General features: G+C 41.1%; 1 protein-coding gene across 1 annotated transcript in view; it reads right to left on the bottom strand.

Moving 5' to 3' along the window:
* Positions 1-626: 626 nt before the first annotated feature.
* LOC124596589 (acid sphingomyelinase-like phosphodiesterase 3b) overlaps positions 627-24568 on the bottom strand; it is a 164526-nt gene continuing 140584 nt past the window's right edge. Inside the window, exons 4-6 of the mRNA XM_047135786.1 lie at positions 17213-17375; positions 16050-16188; positions 627-638 (exon numbers count right to left, since the gene is read on the bottom strand). Of these exons, the coding sequence (XP_046991742.1) occupies positions 627-638; positions 16050-16188; positions 17213-17375 (314 nt within the window). The remainder of the gene's footprint in view (positions 639-16049; positions 16189-17212; positions 17376-24568) is intronic.

The following is a 24568-nucleotide window of genomic DNA, read 5'->3' on the forward strand; positions in this document are numbered from 1 at the left end:
ATGTGGGTATGTTCATACCTCCTAACTTTTGCTAATGAATATAAAGTTGAAGTGCAATTAATTTTCAAATTGTTCGACACTAGGTTTCCACATCCCTCGTGGTATTCAAAAGCTACTAATAGAAAACTAATTCGGACTCAAATTGCAACTCGCTAGATCCGACCGTTAACTGTTTATTATGTAGGCATGTGCGCTCTTGCACTGCATATGACAAGATTTATTTAAGTATTGACAAAGCAGAGTGATTTATTTCAGGTTGTAGCAGTGGGATGCAGTTGCTTAGCGGCAGCCTGATTAGCCTTTAGTACACAAGCAAGCCAAAGCGATTATTATGGCTGGAAATTGAAGACTACTTTGTGCTCCTTGGAAACGTGATTATCTATTCAGATTACATTCATTGAAACACTAATTGGTATGACGTAAATTCGCATTTAATTTAGTTCAAAATATTGAGTTTATTCAGATGTGAACGTTCAAATGCATTGTGTTCATAAGGGTTACATGTAATGTGTGTAATAATGCACGTAGGTATTTTAAACACAGAAGTTTCAGATGCAGTGCATGTAATGTTTACATACAGATGCTAGCAAGCACAAAATTGCACAACGTACAGCGTCTAGTTAAGTCTAAAGGTTCCACTGAGAAACAAAAATAAAAATAATCTTTTAAAAAAACAACAGTGTTAGTGGACAAATGCCCTAGCTGACTCCCCCACCTCACCCCCCCCCCCCAACCCTCCGCCGCTACCAACACACACGCACACCAAGAAAGAAATCCGTGTACCCCATCTGTCTGTGTCTGACAACATTTCCAGATATTTGCGTAGCACGTATTGGAGTCAGTATTTACGAACTTGGAAGTGAGAAACTGCCTAGAAGCCATATTCACGGTTGTCGGTTACCTCTCCGCGCCGTTAACCCGTCGGCCGAATTTGAGCCGGGGGCCCTACACTTTCCCATGTCCCGGAAGTGGGAGCTTTAACGCACTCGTTTATCCGGGCAGGTGAGCTGTCCACGGGTATAGTGTTACTAATTTATTTGCAGCTTTTCGCAGATGAGGAACGTTACATGTTGTTTCAAGGTAGGCCATATTTCAGCAAAACCCACTACTCTGGGTATAGCAGAGAGGCAGGTGATGCCGCATGTGATGCCTCTTATGCGTGGACGTGAAATTACGCCAAATTTGGAACTGACAAAAATCTGTCAGAAGTCAGAACTGTAGGAAGAAAGTGATTGTTTGGAGAAAATGTGAAGTGGAGTGGGGAAATAAAAGGAAAGTAAGATCCATTTGGCGAAATTGGTTCGCTACAACACGGTGCGGCTGGCATGCTTCAATCATACGAGGGAAGCTACGTGGCATCAGACGGCTGGAGTGGCAGACCCTGCAGATGACCGGCCGACTGACTGGATCGACAGCTGACAGCTTGTGTAGTGGGCGGGAGCCGGCGTTCTGAGACCGGGGGGCGCAGTGTTTGCAAACTCCGCACCTCCCCCCTCAGCCCTTCCCACACGTGTATACACCGCGCGTCTGCTGCAGACAACGAAAGATAGGTCCAATTTATTTCGTTTGGTACTTTCTGGTGTTAAAATAATGGTCAATACGGAAGGGAGTGATGGTGGAGAGAATAAATGATGCATTTCAGTGTCGTAGCAAGCGAAAATAGCACCCCAAATCTTTCAAGTCTAGCACAGTGATCGAATTATCCTCTTTTGAAAACTGCATATTTTCTTGTACATTATATCGACTGTAAAGCCTATACGTGTAGTGTAATGCTACAGAACAAGCCTTCACATATTCTAATAAATAATACGTACAGTTTTTGGCTTCTCAGAGGGATGGAATTGAGCTTGGAGATTAAACTCTAATGTACAGCGGCGTACAAAACTTAAGAACGAATCTAACTTTCGCGTGATGTGTCAGTGCCACGTCAGATAGCTCGACGAAACTTGGACCGTACGTAGAAGGAACTGGTACAGTATAATACAGAAGGTTACAGAAAGAAATATGCAGTTAGACAAACATAAATAACTATTTTATTCGAAGACAACGAACAAAAATTGAAATAATCGTGTGGCATTGTTGGCAGGGAAGTCCCATTCGCGGAAGTTCGGCCGTCCAATGAACGCCACACTGGGCGACTTGCACCCAGGATGAAATGACGAGGAAAACAACACAACACCCAGTCCACTAGTAGAGAAAAAATCTGCAACCCTGCCAGGTATTTAACCTGGGTCCACTGCGTGGTAGACAAGCACGTTACCACTGAGCTAAGCAGGCGGACAACATTTATACTGAAGTCACCACAAATTATTACCTTCCCCTGGACATTAGACACAGCGGGAAATGGTTCTCGGTAGCTTAGTAGGATGTGATCACTCTGACGGCAACGTACGCTGTGCAACGTGCTCCCACACTGGCGACGGGGTTGGACAGGAGTTCTTGTGTTAGGGCGTTCCATTCCTGCACCACTGTGGTTGACTTATGCTGGATGGACGTTGATGCCTGTGCTCATGCTGCAGTACGTCTCTTCAGCGCATACAAACGTGCTCGTTTGGACTTATGTCGGGGCAGGTTAGAACATATGCTGAATTCTCTCTTTTCAAGAGGTTCTCCATCTGCGCTGATTAATGCGGTCACGTACTGTCATCCACAAACCTGAAGTCATAGCCCAGTGCACCCTGAAAAAGACGAACGTGGCAAAATACTATAGAGTTACAATAACGTTAAGTGGTAAACGTACCGTGTTCAAAGATTTGGTGGTCATAAAATGCAACATTATCTACTTAATGATGAACGTCGGGAATTTGGAATTTGCATCATACCAAAGTGACGTTCATAAACACATCAAAAAACGTTTAGCATCAACCCAGTTGTCAGAACTCCTGAAGACAGACGTTCACTGTGGATATTGTATCACAGACACGTTCCCTTTAACTGTTCAGAGATGTCACTAAACCCGCCCAAAGATGTAAACAACCACGCATGAGCATCGCCTATTAGAGGAGGGGGTCCGACAGTCGATCAGTTCCAGTCATTCCACTGGGAAGGGGATACACGGCTCGTGTGGTCTATAGTTCAACCATGCCTAGACGGCAATATCGCGGGTAGATCGCGTCTGCATTGTTACTTTGTGCCAGGAAGGGCTCTCAAAAAGGGAAGTGTCCAGGCCCCTCGGAGTTAACCAAAGTGATGTTTAGCAAACTCAAGTGGAAGACTCTGCAAGAGAGGCGCTCTGCATCGCGGTGTAGCTTGCTGTCCAGGTTTAGAGAGGGTGCATTTCTGGATGAGGTATCGAATATATTGCTTCCCCCTACTTATACCTCCCGAGGAGATCACGAATGTAAAATTACAGAGATTTGAGCGCGCACTGAGGTTTTCCGGCAGTCGTTCTTCCCGCGAACCATACGCGACCGGAACAGGAAAGGGAGGTAATGACAGTGGCACGTAAAGTGCCCTCCGCTACACACCGTTGGGTGACTTGCAGAGTATAAATGTAGATGTACGCCGAATCGCCGTTGAGGAGTGGGACAATCTGGACCAACAGTGCCTTGATAAATTTATGGATAGTATGCCAAGACGAATAAAGGTATGCATCAATGCAAGAGGACGTTCTACTGAGTGCCCGCATCTCGTGGTCGTGCAGTAGCGTTCTCGCTTCCCACGCCCGGGTTCCCGGGTTCGATTCCCGGCGGGGTCAGGGATTTTCTCTGCCTCGTGATGGCTGGGTGTTGTGTGCTGTCCTTAGGTTAGTTAGGTTTAAGTAGTTCTAAGTTCTAGGGGACTTATGACCCCAGCAGTTGAGTCCCATAGTGCTCAGAGCCATTTGAACCATTTTTTTTCGTTCTACTGAGTATTAGACGTACCGGTGTGTACAGCAATCAGGACCACCACCTCTGAGAGTCTCGCTGTATGGTGGTACAACATGCGGTGTGTGGTTTTCATGAGCAATAAAAAGGACGTTAATGATGTTTATGCTGACCTCTATTCCAATTGTATGTACAGGTTCCAAAACTCTCGGAACCGAGGTGATGCGAAACTTTTTTTTTATGGTTTAAGAGAAACGTTAATTGTTTTAGAGTGCTGCCAACATCTCTGCCATATGCTTCCGTGTCTAGTGTACTTGTAGTCTCCTGGTCGCACCACTGTTTACGACACACTCGAGAAGTTAGTGTCATTGTTTGGACAATTACAGCTAGAGATAATGGTAACCAAAGCCCTGAAAATTCTTTGTTCGTTCTGTACTATCTGTGATGTAAAACAAATAGGTGGACATCCAAGCGAATTCCGAAATACTGTTTGTGAAAAATACGTACCATTACTCGTTTGTATACCTTTGTGCGCAAGCGAGACGAGACAAAATCAAGTGAAGTGAAAGCAGATATTTCTATGTATTTGTAGCACCACAATACCTCATTGACCAACTGTGGTCATTATTTACTTATAAATAAAGTTACTTTAATTTATTACAAGTCTCTAATAATTCATATGAACATCCGACCTTAACATTGTTTTTAATGATTACGCTCCACTTTCACTGCGATGTTCAAATCGAATTCAAGTGCTAATACCCTGAAGCATTTGTTTTATTACCGATGGCTCACCGAGGAATTACGTTCCATGAAATGCAAATGGATATTTCGAATCTAGGCACCAGTAGCGTAGCGGACTGTGACAGTTTCAAAATAATGTGTATACTGTCAGTATAACGTAAAAAGTATTAAATAAAATTTTTTTACTGAATGAAATGTTGGGAGTGTTCATGTTCTCGATTGACTGTTGTGATGATACTGTGCTCCTTCATCATGTGCATCTTTTCAAGAGTGCAGTCGGCCATGGCCTCATTTTTATGGATGACAATGCTCGATCGCATCGATCAGCTAAAGAGTAAAGAGGAGAACGAGTGGATATTCGGTGAATGGACTGGCCTGGTGCCCGTTCCCCCGACTGAAATCCCATCGGCAACAAGTGGGACGCGTTGGGCAAACGTACTGCAGCGCGTTGTAATGTAGCAAATTATTGCGAGTTGTCACACGAGTATAGAAGTGCGAGAGATAATCTGACTGGCTGCTTAACATACTAGCCAATAGTAATTCAGCATTTCCCGCGCGTCTGAGTGGGAGTTGCTGCCTCTACTCTGTGAGTCGAGGTAGTCGCTCGGGAGCCGTTTATGGTAAACGCCCATGTTAAATGGCACTAATCAAATTTGTACCAAAGTGAAGAAATCCGCGCGTGTGATCGGTTCTCGTGTAGTTGATGAAAAGCGACTACATGGTTGAGTATTTTGAGAAAGTTTGAGCTTTGTGAGTGATTTATTTTAGGAAATTTCGCATGTGAACCTTTCAAGTCGTAAATAAACTCCGCGTGGCGTGTTTCGTACAAATTGCGAGATATTATGACCAGCAGGCAGCAGAGGATCAAATAGGTGAAAAGACAGGGGCTAGTAGAAACCCTTGGGTAACAGAAGAAATATTGAATTTAATTGATGAAAGGAGAAAATATAAAAATGCTGTGAATGAAGCAGGCAAAAAGGAATACAAACGTCTCAAAAATGAGATCGACAGGAAGTGCCAAATGGCTAAGCAGGGATGGCTAGAGGACAAATGTAAGGATCTAGAGGCTTATCTCACTAGGTGTAAGATAGATACTGCCTACAGGAAAATTAAAGAGACCTTTGGAGAAAGGAGGACCACTTGCATAAATATCAAGGGCTTTGATGGAAACCCAGTTCTAAGCAAAGAAGGAAAAGCAGAAAGGTGGAAGGAGTATATAGAGGGTCCATACAAGGACGATGTACTTCAGAACAATATTATGGAAATGGAAGAGGATGTAGATGAAGATGAGGTGGGAGACAGGATACTGCGTGAAGAGTCTGACAGAGCGGTGAAAGACCTGAGTCGAAACAAGCCCCCCGGAGTGGACAACATTCCATTAGAACTACTGACAAGCTTGGGAGAGCCAGTCCTGACAAAACTCTACCATCTGGTGAGCAAGATGTATGAGACAGGCTAAATACCCTCAGACTTCAAGAAGAATATAATAATTCCAATCCCAAAGAAAGCAGGTGTGAAAATTACCGAACTATCAGTTTAATAAGTCACAGCTGCAAAATACTAACGCGCATTCCTTACAGATAAATGGAAAAACTGATAGAAGCCGACCTCGGGGAAGATCAGTTTGGATTCCGTAGAAATGTTGGAACACGTGAGGCAATACTGACCCTACGACTTATCTAAGAAGAAAGATTAAGGAAAGGCAAACCTACGTTTCTAGCATTTGTAGACTTAGAGAAAACTTTTGATAATGTTGATTGGAATACTCTCTTTCAAATTCTGAATGTGTCAGGGGTAAAATACAGGGAGCGAAAGGCTATTTACAATTTGTACAGAAACCAGATGGCAGTTATAAGAGTCGAGGGGTATGAAAGGGAAGCAGTGGTTGGGAAGGGAGTGAGACAGGGTTGGAGCCTATCCCCGATGTTATTCAATCTGTATATTGAGCAAGCAGTAAAGAAAAGTTCGGAGTAGGTATTAAAATCCATGGAGAAGAAATAAAAACTTTGAGGTTCGCCGATGACATTGTAATTCTGTCAGAGACAGCAAAGGACCTAGAAGAGCAGTTGAACGGAATGGACAGTGTCTTGAAAGGAGGGTATAAGATGAAAATCAACAAAAGCAAAACGAGGATAATGGAATGTAGTCGAATTAAGTCGGGTGATGCTGAGGGAATTAGATTAGGAAATGAGACACTTTAAGTAGTAAAGGGGTTTTGCTATTTGGGGAGCAAAATAACTGATGAAGGTCGAAGTAGAGAGGATATAAAATTAGACTGGCAATGGCAAGGAGAGCGTTTCTGAAGAAGAAAAATTTGTAAACATCGAGTATAGATTCAAATGTCAGGAAGTCGTTTCTGAAAGTATTTGTATGGAGTGTAGCCATATATGGAAGTGAACCGTGGACGATAAATAGTTTAGACAAGAGGAGAATAGAAGCTTTCGAAATGTGGTGCTACAGAAGAATGCTGAAGATTATATGGGTAGATCACATAACTAATGTGGAGGTATTGAATAGAATCGGGGAGAAGAGGAGCTTGTGGCACAACTTGACTAGAAGAAGGGGTCGGTTGGTAGGACATGTTCTGAGGCATCAAGGGTCACAAATTTAGCATTGGAGGGCAGCGTGGAGGGTAAAAATCGTAGATGGAGACCAAGAGATGAATACACTAAACAGATACAGAAGGATGTAGGTTGCAGTAGGTACTGGGAGATGAAGAAGCTTGCACAGGATAGAGTAGCATGGAGAGCTGCATCAAACCTGTCTCAGGACTGAAGACCACATCGACAACAACATGACCAGCACTTCTGTAGAAGAAAACTGCTGAACAACTGTGTTAACTCGCAAATAGTCGTGAGTTGGTGACTTTTTAGTACGTATAAAATATCGAGTCGGACTAAATATCTTCCGGTTGCTTTTGGGTGTGAACTTGTTACAGAGACAGTCAGTAACATTGCATAGTTACTGTCGGATATTAAATACGGACTTCATAGCCGCTTCCCATGTTTCAGAGACAATAAATCAACTAAAAGGAAATTTTAGATTTTTTTTCTAAATGAGTCGTGCAAGAATCGCGAACACTCAGCTGCTGCCTATGGATTGGAGTTATGTGGCCTTTGCGAGGCAGGGATTTAGTCGAACTTCTGTCAACCCTGCTTTTGTCGGGTAAGCCAGTATCTGCCATCGCAGAGTGAAGAGGCAGATAATCTGAAGCCTATCCAGGTAGGTGGACAGATTGTTTAAGGGATAGGGAGAGAGCAACCCGCCCCACCGCAGCACCCACATGCACCAAAGACCACCGAGCAGCTGTCAAACCCCGTGGTTGGGGAACGGAACCTTCTACCGCAATAACTCTTGACCATCCTTGTGGCCAGCGTGGGAACACGTTGCTGAGCACGCACTGCCAGCTGTGGCGGTCACTCACGCTATTAAGAACCTTGTCCTCTCTTTGGTAACGACGTGGGGACCATCATGAACCGTGGTGACTTCTGCGTAATTATTAACTTGAAACAGAAGTATCATTTCTGTTCTCCTCATTGATCATTTCTGTCACTTAGATTCTGTACTACGTCGTAGGAGTACTAACTACGTGTGGTATAAGATTCGCGAAGCTATATTAATTGGCAGAGACTCCCTATGAGAGAGTTACTTTCGTCCTTAAGTTTTGCACACCAGTATATACCGGTAGTGACAATAAATTTGCTTTTTTTATTTCGACAAGTAATGCAGACGCTCCGGATGTGTAAATATTTATTTCATGGTTCTTCACGCCTTGCATATTGTGGTGCAATAATGGAAATAGTGTTCTCAACATGCGTAGCTTAAACTTTTATTTAGATTAACGGTGTCAACATGCGAGCTATATGTATATTTTTAAATGTTATGGGGCAATTAAGTTATAGCAGTAATTCCACGTGCGATTTGTACTCAAAAACTTTAGATATTTTGATAAATAATTTTGTGTTTGGGCAACAGCTGTGTTTTCCAGTTACTATTCTCTCCTTTCTGTGTGTGAAACCTTGTCCATAATTTTCTTCGGCCATTCAACTTGTTTACATTTTCGTATTTGTAACATTACAAGGTTATATTTATGTACTACGAAAAGGTGAAGTTTAAGTGATATGGTGCACTAACGATCTCGTCAAACCGTCTTCATCTTCCCTAAAATGATGCTTGGTCAAATAGTTTTTGTGCATGTCATATAGGCCTGTGACGAACCATCTGCTGCCTACTAAGCGTGTTACCTTTGTCACATATATATTTTTTTCATTCTGTTGATACATCGTTGACGCGGGAGAACGGCTGGTCCAACATTTATCAGAGCAGATCGCCAAACAGCAGTACGTTTTGAGGAGATACTTTATTTTGTTTTTAAACCAGTTTCGGGATTTCAGTATATTGTCTTCGTGCCCCATATGCACTTCTTACATAGTCATTCAGATATATCGATATCGGTATATTGGAGCCATCATTATTAGGATACCGTGAATTCGTTAGTTCTAAGCACTTGAATAACGAATTCACGGTATCCAGATACTGATGGCTCCAGCATGCAAGTATCGGTGCGTATGAATGTCTGTACATTAAGTTCCCATTGGGCATGAAGATCGCATATTGAAATGCCGAAACTGGTCGTCAAAACAAAACAAAATAACTTCTCAAATCATACGGCTGTTTGACGATCTTCTTTGGTAACTTTTTTTTCACGTGGAAGTACCAATATGGCGCATAATTTGGGAGAACGGAGTCACATTTCACACATCAGTTATAAGTTACACAACGTTTGCACGTTTACAATAGTCGACATCGCATTTAAGCTAACCATGAATATTACAGAACAATTTAGACCTGGTAGTAACAGGGAGATAACCATTGTGTGTGTGCTTACATTTTTTGATGTATTACCAGTCTTATTCACGCCAACGAAGGAAGATTATATTTCAATGTCCCGTCGACATAGATGTAATTATAGACGGCGCATCAGCTCGAACTCTTGCAAACATGTGGCAGTAAATCGGCTGTGCTCTTTAGAAGCAATCATCTCGGAATTTACTTGCACCAGTTTAGGGAAATAATAGAACATGTAAATCTCGATGGCCAGATACAGATTTGAACTATCGTCCTCCGAAACGCGAATTCAGCTTTGTAACCACCTCGTTCGGTCATTTGAGTTACCAGGAATTTTTAGCTGCCTGCTTTAAATGAATTTAGGTGGGGAGAAGATAAAAAAAATTTGGCCACCAGCGAAATAACATTTACGAGTTGGAACTCAGATGCTTGAGCGCAGTATGGACGCTAGAAAATACGAAAACAGAAATTCGAAGCCTCAATCAAGACAACGGTAGTGAGAGTCAGTGGAAAGAAGATAAAGATATCTGATAAGACGGATATAGGGCAATGCTAACATTAGCAGAAACTGGTATAACGGGAGCAGGATCCGTTGTGAACAGTAAAGTACATCAAAGACCAATCTATAGTAATAGATCAGAGATAGGGTTGTACTCTACAGATATCACAGGCAAAGAACCGCCGTGAACTACAGTCCAGGGATACATGCCGATGTCGCAAGCAAAACACGAAGAGACGAGAAAGTATGTGAAGATATTTACCGAGTAATTCACTATGTAAAATTAGATGAAAATCTAATCGTCTTGGGCAATCGGAACGCGGTTGTTGGGGAAGGAATAGATGAAAGGATAACTGGAGGCTATGCTTTGTAGCAGACTAATACAGTTCTGCAATACATTTCAGATGTTCAAGAATCACAAGAGGAAGAGGCATTATTGACAAAAGACCTGGAGACAAGGTGAGTTCCTGCTCGATTACATTATAGGCACAAAGAGATTCAGAAATCAGGTATTGGAATATAAGACGAACCCACGTGCAGATATAGACTCAGATCGCAATATAGTAATGATAATGAGAAGCTGAAGTTTAAAAGAATCGTCCGGAAGAAGTAGTGTAGTAGGAAGTGGGGTACTGATGGAAATAAGAAATTCTGGGTAGCTACGGCGAAGTGGTTGGAGGACAGAAAGAAGAAAATTGAAAAACAAACGTGCATCGCGAGGAATGGCTCACTGTAAAGGAAACTCAGTAAAACTTCTGGTGAAATTAAAAGCAAGGATGATAACGTTAAGAATGCAACGGAAATTCCACTGATAAACGCAGAGCAGATAGCGTGAGGGTGAAAGACTACGTTGAAGGACTCTGAGAGGAGGATTGTCTGATGGTGTGGAATGAAAGAGGAGTCGATATAGAAAACACATGGAATTTACAATTACATTCGGAATTTAAAAAAATCTATGGAAAGCTTAAGAACAAATATGTCAAAAGCGACCGTTAACAACCTCCGACTATTGAAGTCCATCTATAGCATCTACAAGACTAGCGACGTATCATCAGACTTCCGGAGAAATATCATCCACACAATCCCAAAGAATGCAATAGCAGAAGAGTGCGAGAATCATCTGACAATCAGCTTAACAGCTCCTGCATCCAAGCTGCTGACAAGAAAAATGTACAGAGGAATGAAAAAGAAAATTGACGATATTTTAGATGACGCTAAGTTTGGCTTAAGGAAAGGTAAAGACGCCAGAGGGGCATTCTTGATCTTGCGCTTGATAACGAAGGCAACACTGAAGGGAAATCAAGAGACACTCATATGATTTCTTGATTCATAAAAAGCGTTCGACAATATAAATTGGTGCAAGATGTTCTGAAGTCTGAGAAAAGTCGGAGTAGGCTACAGAAAAGAAAAACGGTAAAATACACTATATACTAGTACAAGAGTCAAGAGGGAACGATATGGTTGGAAGAACGAGATCGAAATGTTCTTATTAAAAGGATTTAAGACAGGAATGCAGTTTCTCATCCCTGATGTTTAATCTCTACATGGAAAGAGTAATTACACAAATAAAAGAAAGCTTCAAGAGTGGGATTAAAATTCACGGTGAAAGAATGAACTGTCTAATAAGGAAAGAATGTGAATAAAATATAAACCTACAAATGTGATATGTAATGAGGAAAAGTAGAAATGCGAATAGCGGAAGCTTCACATCTAAATTTGTGAGCATGAATTAGGTGATGCTAAGGAATTCCACTACCTTGGAAGCAAACCATGATGGATAAAGCAAGGAGGAAATAAACAACAGATTAGCACAACTAGAGATGGAATTCCTGGTCAATAAGAGTGTACTGGTATCAAAGGCAGGCCTTAATTTGAGGGAAATATTTTCGAGAATATGCGTTTGGGGAGTATAGCACTGTTTCATTGTGAACGCGGACAGTGATATAACCAGAATAGAAGAGACTAGCCCGCATCTCGTGGTCGTGCGGTAGCGTTCTCGCTTCCCACGCCCGGGTTCCCGGGTTCGATTCCCGGCGGGGTCAGGGATTTTCTCTGCCTCGTGATGGCTGGGTGTTGTGTGCTGTCCTTAGGTTAGTTAGGTTTAAGTAGTTCTAAGTTCTAGGGGACTGATGACCATAGATGTTAAGTCCCATAGTACTCAGAGCCAGAAGAGACTAGAAGCGATTGAGATGTGGTGCTACAGAAGAATGTTGCAAGTTAGTTGGACTGGTAAGATACGGAATGAAACGGTTGTCTCCATAATCGACGTAGAAAGGAACGTATAGAAAACACTCAGAAGAAGAAGGAAAATGGAGAGGATGATAGGACATGTGTTAAGACAACAGGGAATAACCTGCATGGTATTAGAGGGAGCTGCAGAAGGTAAATACTGTAGAGGAGACAGAGAGTGGAATTTATGCAACAGATAATAGACGACATAGGGTGCTAGTGTTACTCCGAGATGAAGAGGTTAGTACAAGAGAGGGATTCATGATGGGCTGCATCAAATCATTGAAAAGACTTATGACTCAAAGAGAATTGACATAACCATGTGTTTGCTTACGTATTTCTGATAAATAACAGATAATTTAGAGGCTAAAACACTGAATTTCTGAATCCACTTTGCCTTACAGAAATCAAACTAAGTTCATTGACAATTGCTACTAAGTGAATAATTTTTCTAGATGAAATCTCTTTAGACTGAAATAATGTTCTCTATAAAAATAAACCAAGTCCAGCTGTATGGTAAATTTCTTGTATTCCGTGTTCGACTGTCGACATGCTGACAGGAGTATTTTAAATATTGAGTAGATGGGACGAAATTAAGAACACAATTCCTGGGAGAAGGGCACCAACGCCACAGGAAGGGATCAGAAAGCGTAAGCGTAAGCTGTAGAATAAAGGAATTAATTGAAGGACGAAATAAAAATGGAAAGAACTTGGCATGGATCCAGTGGAATCAGGAGCAATCTCTAAAAATTACTGGGAAAGCAGGAATAAATGCCTTTTATTATTAGGAACTTCTCTTACTACATTTAATAATTAAAACTGCACTCCGAATATCATGATGCTAGGAATTATTATTCTGAAATCATAGATATATTTTACTGCAACGAAACATTATCTCTGGTACGAATATTAAAAATACTTCCTTCTGAGTCAAAATAAATTCAAAAATTCTCTTAATTCTGAAATATTACTTAGTCAGTCTTCAGACAGGGTTAATGCAAGCTTCTGCAAGTGTCATTTTTATGGAGAGGTAAATTTTCGACAATCGAAACTAAAAGGCTTCCATTTCAAAGCAAGAACAAATTTTTAAAATTCAACACTGGTAATTATGTTTAACACTAATTCAACTTACATTAATAGGCAGCAAGCCTCAATACATCGAATTGCATACAGAGTCAGGAGCGCAAGAGAAGACAAAAGCTAAGCAACAAGATCAAAAAGACAAGCGATAAGAGATAGATGACATGGCTCTTTCCTTTATATAGTAGTTCGTGAAATCTTTATATGCCACCGAGAAATTGGATGTTTCAATACACTACCTGTGATAAATATTCTTTAAGTGCATATCACTGTAATTACTATTACTGTTAATCAGAAGCCTTACACGAAAAGGAGAATCAGAAAAGATTAATAAGTGACTAGAAATACTTTTTTGTCATTAAAGAACATTCACAATTGTTTGTAAAAACTATGCCAACAACAGAACATTATAAGGAAGAAATCAGGGATCTCATTCGTAACATGCTCAAATTGGATTCATGTTCCGCTAATTGGGATGCCTAATCACGATGGGTGAGGTAGGTTAGTATTGTACGTCACAGCCCTGAAAAAGATAGTTTTATAAAGTCCTGCCTTTCAGGTTGAATATAAGATTTTGTGTGTTTATATGAGACATGTCCCAAATGTTGGGTGGTGGATTATGGGATCATGTGTATGGAGATGATGTTTTGATTTCCACCTCAGTTTGGGAAGGGCATTCTACGCTGGACAAAGGTCTTGGAAGCAATCGAAGCAGGGGAATAAAATTAAAATGAGACAGAACAGTGTCTACAAAATGGTAAGTGAAACTTGAACTAATGCCAAGTCGCTGCCACCACTTTTTTCTGTCACTACCTGTTCCTTTCCCTTTCATGTAGTTCTTATATTTTATATTTTATCCTCTTCTCGATGTCTCCCAGAAAATTCATCATCGGCCGTCTTCTTCTTTTCTGTCCCAGTGCTTTCCCCTGAAGAAAGTGAAAGAAGGAAGTGTGGTGTCTGATGACTTATCCAATAAATTTTATTTTTCTGTTTCTCCATTTCTTTTAATACTCTTAATCTCTTCGTTGACTTGTCTAAGGACTTCTGGGCTAGTTTTTTTTTCAGCCCCTTCTTGTCATTTTCCACCATATCCACATTTCAGCAGCTTTATGTCAAATCCTTTCAAATTTACTCAAAGTTCAACTTTCACTTTCATAGAGAAGTGTCCTCCATAAATATGATTTAATAAAGTATTTATTTTAGTTTTCGGTCTGTTCACTTTCAAATTCCATGGTATAAGAATGTCTGGGATTGCAACGTTCTATTCATTTCTGTGTCATTGTCAGTAACTATCACGATGTCATCAGTAATTTTGATAAATTGGATCCATTTACAGTTGTTTTAATTCCCTTTGTTTTCTTATTCGTGATCTAAATAGCTTCCTCAATGGACACATCAAATAAATATGGAGAGAGAGGACACGGTTTCAAACTCTTTTTCTATTACTGGATGGCGTTTCCATCTTAGGTACACTTGAAGCAATGTTACTATTAGTAGATCAACTTGAAGCAATGTTACTGCTAGTACAAAGAACATATTTTGGTTTTCAGTAATGCTTCATCTCACCAGGAAGTATTTTAAGGGGAAGAAGATACTGCATGTGCCACAGAAAAGTTTAATCGTTGTTTGGTTTTTATTACATTTTATCTGGAAACTACCCTTGGTGGCATGTTTATCGACAAACATTGCATTTTTCCGACACACAGAATACTCTTGACTCCCCTAAAATGTTCTTTATCAACCCATTTTTATGTAAAGTCTCATTTTAGCGTAGGACTAACTGTCAACTGCGTGCTTGGACTGTTATGTTACCAGCTCACATGTTTTTCTGTATAATTATATAATTATACTTGGAAATATCATTATGGCCGTCAATTAAAATCCACACTCATTCTTTTACACTTCGAATGTAACTTACAGGTTAATTGGACTCGTCCGGTAGCTGACAGACATAGAACAGTAATTTAAACTGCCTATTTGTGTCAGCTATCACTGCTAACCAGCTTAGCACAGTATTTTAGCCAACATGTGCTTTTTCAGTTATATGGTTGGTCATATTAGGATTATACATAGCTTCATTTAGAATTAAAATGAAGTGTCAACTGCTTGGGTAGGATCTTATTTTTAGCTACAAAAATATGCGATATAAGTGATGCACTCAGTTAAAGATCTCTGCAAAACATAACAACTTTAGTATGGTTTGTTGCTCTTTAGTGTCGGAAAAAGTTCCATATGAAATCTATCAAAAACAAAATTAGCCAGACAGTAACAGCGATTATATTCTTCTAGTATAGAACTCCATGCATTATCTCCTTACCTCCTAAAATGATATTGGGGGAGGTAAGGCACTACTGAAAAACCTCCGGAAACGTCAGGTGACGATAGTTCGATCTTTTTACAACCAGCAATATAGCATCCGGAAGACCTGAGAACGATAAACAAATTAAACGGAGAGATGTGGAACATTACTTACTGTGTGTGTGTGTGTGTGTGTGTGTTTTATGTGGAAAACCTTCCCGTATTGTTTTCTATATACAGTTCAGGTCGTATTGATACATTTGAACATGACGCCATCTTAGCTTATAGCATCAGTGGGCTGGAATGCAAAATTAGGCTAGTTTCTCCTTCTGGCATTATTTAACTTTTTGAATTTTTGAAATATCCTGCCACATTGATCTTCACTTTTTTAATTTCATACAAAGTTCACTTTGCATTTGGTTAGATTTCCCACTGTCACTATTTTGGATTTTTTTGATTTTCTGTCAGCAAGATCTTGTATTTTTGGAATTTGCTACCAAAGCCTCTTGTATCGATTATTTTGGTTTGAGATATCGTTGCCTTACCCATGCATCTAGGCAACTGGCAGTTACTGGTGAAGCTGCCTCACCAGGTCCTGAGACAAGGATCTCTAGATCCAAACTCAGGGTTGAGTGTTGCACTGAGTCGCTGTAGCCATACTGCTGCTGTCTGTCATACGAGCACCTGAAACGAATCCACAGAAGCCCCGGTGTACACTCAGTAGATAAAAGTTGCCTCCAAACACTATTGCATTACTTGTCTAGTTCCACACTACTGAGCGTAGACTTTCTTTGAATGATTCTACAGCAGTTGCACCCGAATCAAGTGGCTAGCAGTCATCCGATGACTGAATGTACCTGGATCAGTTACTGCCATCGATATAAGTCGGCAGTTGGACACTATTTCGACCTTGGCAGACATAATATTTTATGTTGTTGCAATGAACACTCTCCCTTCTATGACATCTAACCTGTCTTTTGGATATACGTTCCACACATCGTTAAATATTTTAGAGTTTTCTAATTCGGGTTTCATTCAGCTCTTTGTTCGAGCATGAGCGTGACAGCTTCCCTGGAGGGCGGCAAATTCTGGCACATGGTTACGAGCTTGTGCTCCAAGTGTAATAGGAGTACCTAAACCTGTGCTTAATTTCATTATTTAATTGCGCGATTGTAAGCTCGGTCGGATTTGGTAGCCATGCTGTGTATGAAAAACAACAATACGGAACAAATATTGAATGTATACATATTTCTTCAATTTTTAGTTTCAGCAGGTCTCGTGACATAAACGAACTATCTCAGCATAAGTCAGTTAAATTAATCTGAGCACCCGGTTGACGTGTCTAGTGCAGCTAATTTTTTAGCGTTTTTTTTTTAGCCGAGGAACATTCTACGTTGACATGTCTAGTGCACCTAATTTTTAGCATCTTTTTTATTTTTTATTTGTTATTTTTTCAGGTGAGGAATATCATACGTAACTTCAGGGTAGATCATAAAACAATGGCTCTAAGCACTATGAGACTTAACTTCTGATGTCATCAGTCCCCTAAACTTAGAACTACTGAAACCTAACTAACCTAAAGACATCACACACATCCATGCCCGAGGCACGATTCGGAACTGCGACCGTAGTAGGGTAGATGATACTTTTGCAGAATTCACTAAAGACATTAATTTCGATGTCAGTCGGAAGGCTGACGCACACTCACCCCGTCCAGAGGATGAAGTCTATGTTGTCGCCGTGCTTGCTCTTCATAGCACGCACAGCAGACTCGACCAGGTCCCACGGAGCGTCGCAACGGTAGTCTCCCAACTGGCCAGGAGAGGCGCCACCTACACCTCCTGCTCGACCAGTGTCCGATCGCCAGCAGTCTGTGACAGTACGAAATGTGGCTCTCAGGTATGTCTCTGAAATAGTGATTCGGATTCACTTTCTTACTGTCTAGAATTGTTGGTGAAGATTAAAAGATGCAGATAATGAATGAGGACATTGAATGTGTAATTCACTACATAAAGAGGTTTGAAAACATAGTCAGAGGTGATTGGAAAGCAGTAGCAAGGGAAGAAACAGAAGAGTTACCAGACAACACGGCTACGGTAGTAGGAGTTAGAGAGGGCTGGGACTAATTCAGTCTTGCAGTATATTTCAGCTACTAATATTGGAGGAGATATAACCTGTCAGTTCACGGTTTTGTAATGATTAAGAGTGCATCGAAGAGAATCGTCTGGAAGAGTCAATGAGAAGACAGATGGGAGGAATGATGAGGTGTATTTAAATCGCTGTATGAGTATAGACGTTGCGATAATGGACTGCATAATAGACAGTTTAGCTGAAGAGGAATGGACATTTCCAAAAGTGGACAGACAGATACTGAAACAACGAATGTAATGGCAAAAGAATCTAGAGGAAAAAAAGAAATACCCAATGATCGACGGACGAAAGAAATACATATGTTTAAGAAAAGAATTGAGTAAGGCAATATAAATCACATAGGAATAGTTCAAATGGCTCTAAGCACTAGGGGACGTAACATCTGAAGTCATCAGTCCCCTAGACTTAGAGCTACTGAAACCTAACTAACCTAAGGGTACCACACACATCCATGCCCGAGGCGGCGCGGTTCCAGACTGAAGCGCCTAGAACTGCTCGGCCACAGCGGCCGGCGAGGCACATAGGAATAATATAAATATGAAGTGCAGGGAAGCTAAGGCCAAATGACAGCAGGAAGATATTAAAGAAGGAGTGGTAGTCAGAAAGACTGATTCAGCATACACGAAACTCAGAACAAGTTTCTGTGAAGCTAAAAGCATAACAGTCAACATTAATAAGGCCAGCAGAATTCTAGTAAAATGCTGAGGAGGGAGCGGATAGATAGAAAGAGTAGACTGAAAATCTCTATGGGGGGGGGGGGGGGGGGGGGGAAGGACTGTCTAACGATGTGATTGAAAAAGAAGTGTGGGTAGATTTAGAAGAGAAGAAGGATGCAAAATTAAAGTCAGAGATTAAATGAGGATTGGAAATGTTGCGATCAAATAAGACAGAACGCACAGATACCATTCCTTCGGAAGTACTAAAATCACTGAGGGATTGGCAACCAAACAGGTTTGTAAAATGTATCGATCTGGAGACATACATCAGGTTTCAGAAAAATTTTTATCCACACAATCCGAAGACAGCAGGATCAGAGAGTGAGAGAACAATTGCACAAGCAACGACACCAGAGGGCAGATGTGACGTTGCTCTTGATGGTAGAGATAAGACTTAAAACAAAAAACGCCTCAATAAGATCTGTCGATCTAAATCATTGTTTGACAATGTAAAATGGTGCAAGGCATTATAAATTCTCACAACAGTAGGTGTCAGGTATACAGGATATGTTCGGAATCCCACTCACGGTGCAAATATAATAGATCTGAAATCAACAAATTGACCAGATTTCTTCGAGGATGGCGGTTCTGGAACAGTTCTCGCTGACCATAAGGCAGTTGTAGCAACAATGAATGTCAGATAGGGCAACTTGAGGATAAGGATTTATGATTTCAGCAGAGTAAATGAAGAGGCAGTGGTGTCGTTTCTCAGTAAGTAACTCCAAACGTCTATATGTGGAGAGGAGCAGGTAGAAGAACTGTGGCTCAGGTATAAAGAATGTTTGACCATGAGCTTGATAAATATGCACCCAGCAAAAGAATTTACGATGGAATAAACCCTCCGTGGTAAATATTTACTGTAAAGAAACTTGCAAAGGAACAGATACTACAACACAGTAGATGTAAAACAAAGCCTAGAGCTAAATATAGGGATGATGAGATCCCATACTTCGAGGAGCGTAGGGGACGATGCGGGAAACCCGGACTGCTGTACTGAGCAAGATCCTAGCGGAGGTGGTTTGCCATTGCCTTCCTCCGACCGTGATGGGGATGAATGATGATAGTGATGACGACACAACAACATCCAGTCATCTCGAGATCCTATGTAATACGCATTTGGCTATCAACAGGGCAATGCATAAAACCTTGAACCAAAAATATATCACAATATCGTCGAAGGACCCCTCACAAATCCTAAATAAATTTGGTTGTATGTAAAAACCGTTATTGGTACCAAAGTTAGTGTCAAGACACTCATGGGCGTGACAGTAACTTAAATTAAGGACAGCAAAGGAAAACCAGAAACGGTTTTCATGCGTTACTTTACAAATGAAAATCCAGGGGAATTTCCCCAGTTTAATTTCCACACAACTGGAAAGATGAACGACGTAGATATTAATGGTGCTGAAAGACAGCTGAAATCGCTAAAATTAAACAAAGCTACAGGGCCAGGCGGAATCCCTATCAGTCTCTACTTCAGGTTTGTGAAAATTAGCCCTTGTTTTAACCCTAACCTACCACAAATTTCTCGAATGGAAAATGATGCACATTAGTTGGAAGCAATTACTGGTCACAACCGTCTACAAGAAAAGTGTAGATGATCCGGAAAACTGCCATCCAATATCCTTGACATCTACTTGTTGTAGAATCGTAAAACACATTCCAAGTTCAAACGTGCATAGGTATTTCGAATAGCACGACCTCCTCCGTGCCACCAGCAAGGGTTCCGTACGTATAAATCATGTGAAATCCAACTCGCGTTCTTCTCATACGACATCCTGAAGCCATGGATCAAGACAGTCACGTGGACGCCCTATCTCTATTTTCCAAAAGTATTTGTACTATACCCATGCTAATAGCCAAAAGTACGATTATATGAGGTATCAAGTGATATATGTGAGCATTTCTCGGTAGGTAGAACACAGCATGTCATCTAGGATAGAGAGACATCGACAGATGTAGAAGTAACTTTGGGAGTGGCCAAGGCAAGTGTGTTGGGACCCTTCCTGTTCATGTTGCATAATAACGATCTTGCATAATATTAATAGTAACCTGAAATTTCTCGCGGATTATGCCGTTATCTATGAAGCACTGCCGGAAAACAAGTGCACAGGTATTCAGTCGAATCTTGATACGATTTCAAAGTCTTGTGAAAATTGGTCACTTTCTTTAAAAGTTCATAAGTACAAAAACTGTGCAATCTCAAAACTAAAAAACTGAGTATCGTATGACTAAAGTACCAGTGAGTCACAACAACAATCAGTCAGCTCATACAAATAAGAGTACCTGGGTGTAACGCTTTGTAGGTATAAGAAATGAGACCACCACATAGACTTAGCCTTATATGAAGCAGATGACAGGCTTTCGTTTATTGGTAGAATAATAAGCAAATGTACATCAATCTATAAAGAAGACTGCTTAGAAATCACTCGTGCGACACGTCCTACAGTATTTCTAAATTTCATGGAACCTGTACCAACAAGAGATTTTGAATGTATACATGGAAGGACAGCACTAACGTTCACAGGCTTCTCTAACCCGTGATAGAATGCTATAGAGGAAGAAAAAAACCTGAAGAAAGACGCAAACTACCCGCAGACAAATTACAAAGTTTCAGTAACCAGCTATAAATGATGAATCTGCGATTAAATATAGCCTCGACATACATCTCCCATAAGCATCGTGATAACAAGATTATATTAATTATTGCGCGCACAGAGGCATGCTGGGAGAAGCTATACTTCTGGTAGGGAAATCGGAGTCAGATTGATCTGCCGGAGAGAGACCAGACAAAGAGTAGTCCGCCAAAGAGTTCCCCTCTTCATGGGTACATGTGGGCGGCAACCAGATGGGCCCTGAGCTATGCTTCCACTTAATTGTGTCAGATAGCTTATGTTCTCTTTTCCATCAGCCTCTGTTGGCCAACTCTTGCTTTTTCGACCCCTACAGAATTAGGTTGCGAGGCTCGATGGTGTCTTTCGTCTGAGGAAGATATCAACGCCTCAGACGGCCGAAGACAGTGGTATACGACATCCAACGGTAGAAGAGGCGGAAGACATCTCTTCGGGGCAGACGAAATCGAAGGCTGGGAATGGCAGTCGGCCTAGGAGAAGGAGTCCGAAATATTTAGCAGCAGGCTTGGAAGCAGTGAGGTGGCAGCCCTATCCCCAAGCTTAACTTGCGCAGCTCTCGTAGCGCGGCCAGGAGACCTTATATATACTGACTCTCTTCACGATTTACTGCGTATGGCAAAAAAGGTTGGATCATGGAAATGACCTCCACAAATCAAGGATGAATGATTAGGTATCATAGATAGGCTGAAAATAGCTACATGGAAGCAACGAGGGGTTGGAAACAAATATATGGAGCTCGTTCGCAAATTAAGAGGTAGACAAAATGCTATAATTATTATAACAGAAATACTAAGTGCCTTGAATCTTCCCCTGTAATGGTGCAAAAACTTCGTTCCCTGCGACATCAGGGGTCGACGACGCTTCAGATTCCAAGGTGTCAACACATGCGGTAATTCTGTAACGTTACGGGTAAGGTGATTTTGCTTGTTGAATGCGAATCGATGAGACGAGAACGTCAAGCTGCCGCTCCAGACGAGCCATGTGCAAGGGCGTCAGTAAAGAACTGGTTGGAAACCCTAGGGACCGTTCAAAACCATTCAAAATTGGTTCAAATGGCTCTGCTCTGAGCACTATGCGACTTCTGAGGTCATCAGTCGCCTAGAACTTAGAACTAATTAAACCTAACTAACCTAAGGACATCACACACATCCATGCCCGAGGCAGGATTCGAACCTGCGACCGTAGCGGTCGCTCGGATCCAGACTGTAGCGCCTAGAACCGCACGGCTACTCCGGCCGCCCAAAACCATTCGATGAAATTTGAACGCGATCTGAAGCGGCAAAGACTACTTTCGTATATTCAGCTCCCTCCGCCCCCCCCCCCCCCCCCCCCCCCCTTACCCACCCAATTCACTGGACAGGTACTTCGTAACGGGTCATGAAAATCTAATAGTCATGAGCTACTAGAATGCGATTATAGGGGAAAACGAAGAAGAAAGTTTTACAGGCGAGTATGGGTTTGGTAGTAGAATGAGAGGAGAGAAACACTAATTGTGTACTGCAATGAATTTCAGCTGGTGACAGCGAATACTCTGCTCAATAATTACAAGAGGAGGAGGTATACTAGGAAAAGGCCGAAGATACGGAAACATTCCAGTTAGATTACATCATGGTCAGGCAGAGATTCCAAAATCAGGTTTCGTATTGTAAGGCTTTCCCAGGGGTAGATATCGACTCAGATCACCATTTAGTAGAGATGATGAGAAGGCTGAAGCTTACGAGACTAGTCAGGAAGAAAAAGAAGTTGGATACGGAAGTACTAAAGTATGAAAGGACACTTTTGAAGTTCTCTGAAGCTATAGATACAGCAATAACGAATGGCTCAGTTTGAAGTTCACTTGAATAGGAATGAACATCTCCAAAAAGGGCAACCATTAAAGTCTGGAAAGGAAAACATATGCAAGGAAGGGAAGTGGGAAGAAACCCGGTGTAACACAAGAAATACTCCAAATTATTGATGAAAGAAGTAAGCACAAAAATGTCCAAACAATTTCAGGAATACAGAAATACAAGTCACTTAGGAATGAAAGACATAGGAAGAACAGGGAAATTAAGGAGAAAAGGCAGCATGAAGAATGTGAAGAAACTGAGAGAGAAATGTTTGTCCGAAGGACTGACTCAGCAAACAGAAAGGTCAAAACAGCCTTCGATGAAATTTAAAATAATGGCAATAACATTAAGAGCGTAATTGCAATTCCACTGTGGAATACAGAGGAGAGAGCAGATATGTGGAAAGCCTCTTTGAGAGGTAGGACTTGTCTGATGACGTTATAGAAGAAGAAACGAGAGTCCACAGGGAAGAGATAAGGGATCCAATATTAGAGTAGAATCCAAAAGATCGTTGGATGACTTTAGATAAGGCAGGAGGGATGGATAATTTCGAAATCATTGGGGAGAGTGGCAACAAATCGATTATTCACGTTAATCTATAGACTGTGTGAGACCGGCCATATAACATGAGACTTTCGAAGAAACATCATCCACACATTTCCGAAGACAGCAAAAGCCGACAAGTGCGAGGATAATCGTTGAATCAGCTTAACAGCTCATGCATACAAGTCGCTGACAAAATGATATAAATATGGATTGAAAAGAAAATTGAGGATCAGTTGGATGACGGTAAGCTTGGCTTTAGGAAAGGTAAAGGCATCACAGAGGGAGTTCGCCCGTTGCGGTTGAAAATTGAAGCCAAACTGAAGAGAAATCAGGACATGTTCATATGATTTGTTGACATAGTAAAAGCGTTCAGTAATGTAAAATGATGCAAGATCTCCGAAATTCTGAGAAAAATATGGGCAAATTATAAGCAGATGGCTAACATACAATATGTACAAGATCCAAGACGGAACAATAAAAGCGGAAGACCAAGGGCGAAGATCTTGGATTAAAAAGGGCCTAAAACAGGGATTTATTGTTTAGTCTCTACTGTTTAATCTATTCACCGAAGAAGCTATGATGGGAATAAAAGGAAGGTTCAAGATCGGGATTAAAATTCAAATTTAAAGGCTATCAAGTTTCGATGATGCCATTGTTCTCTTCAGTGAAAGTGAAGTAGTACTGCAGATTCTTTTGAACAGAATGAACTGTCTAATGAGTACAGAATGTGGACTGAGACTAAACCGAAGAAAGTAACGAGAAGTAGCAGAAATGAGATCAGCGAGAAACTTAACATCAGAATTACGGATCACGAAGATGACTGTCGTAGTACTAGTGGAAGTTGCACAAGGTAAAAAGTGCAGAGGAAGACAGAGGCTGTAATACATCAGGCAAACTGAGGACGTAGGTTGCAATACTACTCTGAAATGCAAAGCTTGCTGCAGGACAGGAATTATTGGCGGGCCGCATCGTGTCAGTCAGAAGTACGAGGACTAAAAATGAAAAAGAAGCTTAAATAAGGCTGCTGCCTGTCACCAACCTTATTGAATGTATATATAAATGATCTGATTTAGAACTAAAGATAGAACTTAAATACGGTTGTACAGATTAACAGAAATGAGTGTGTTAATATCCTCCTGTATGCAGTTGATGTTACAATTTTGGAAGAAAGTGCAGATGAGCTACAATA

The sequence above is a fragment of the Schistocerca americana genome, chromosome 1 (assembly GCF_021461395.2).
Source record: "Schistocerca americana isolate TAMUIC-IGC-003095 chromosome 1, iqSchAmer2.1, whole genome shotgun sequence".
NCBI classification, from domain to species: Eukaryota; Metazoa; Arthropoda; class Insecta; order Orthoptera; family Acrididae; genus Schistocerca; species Schistocerca americana.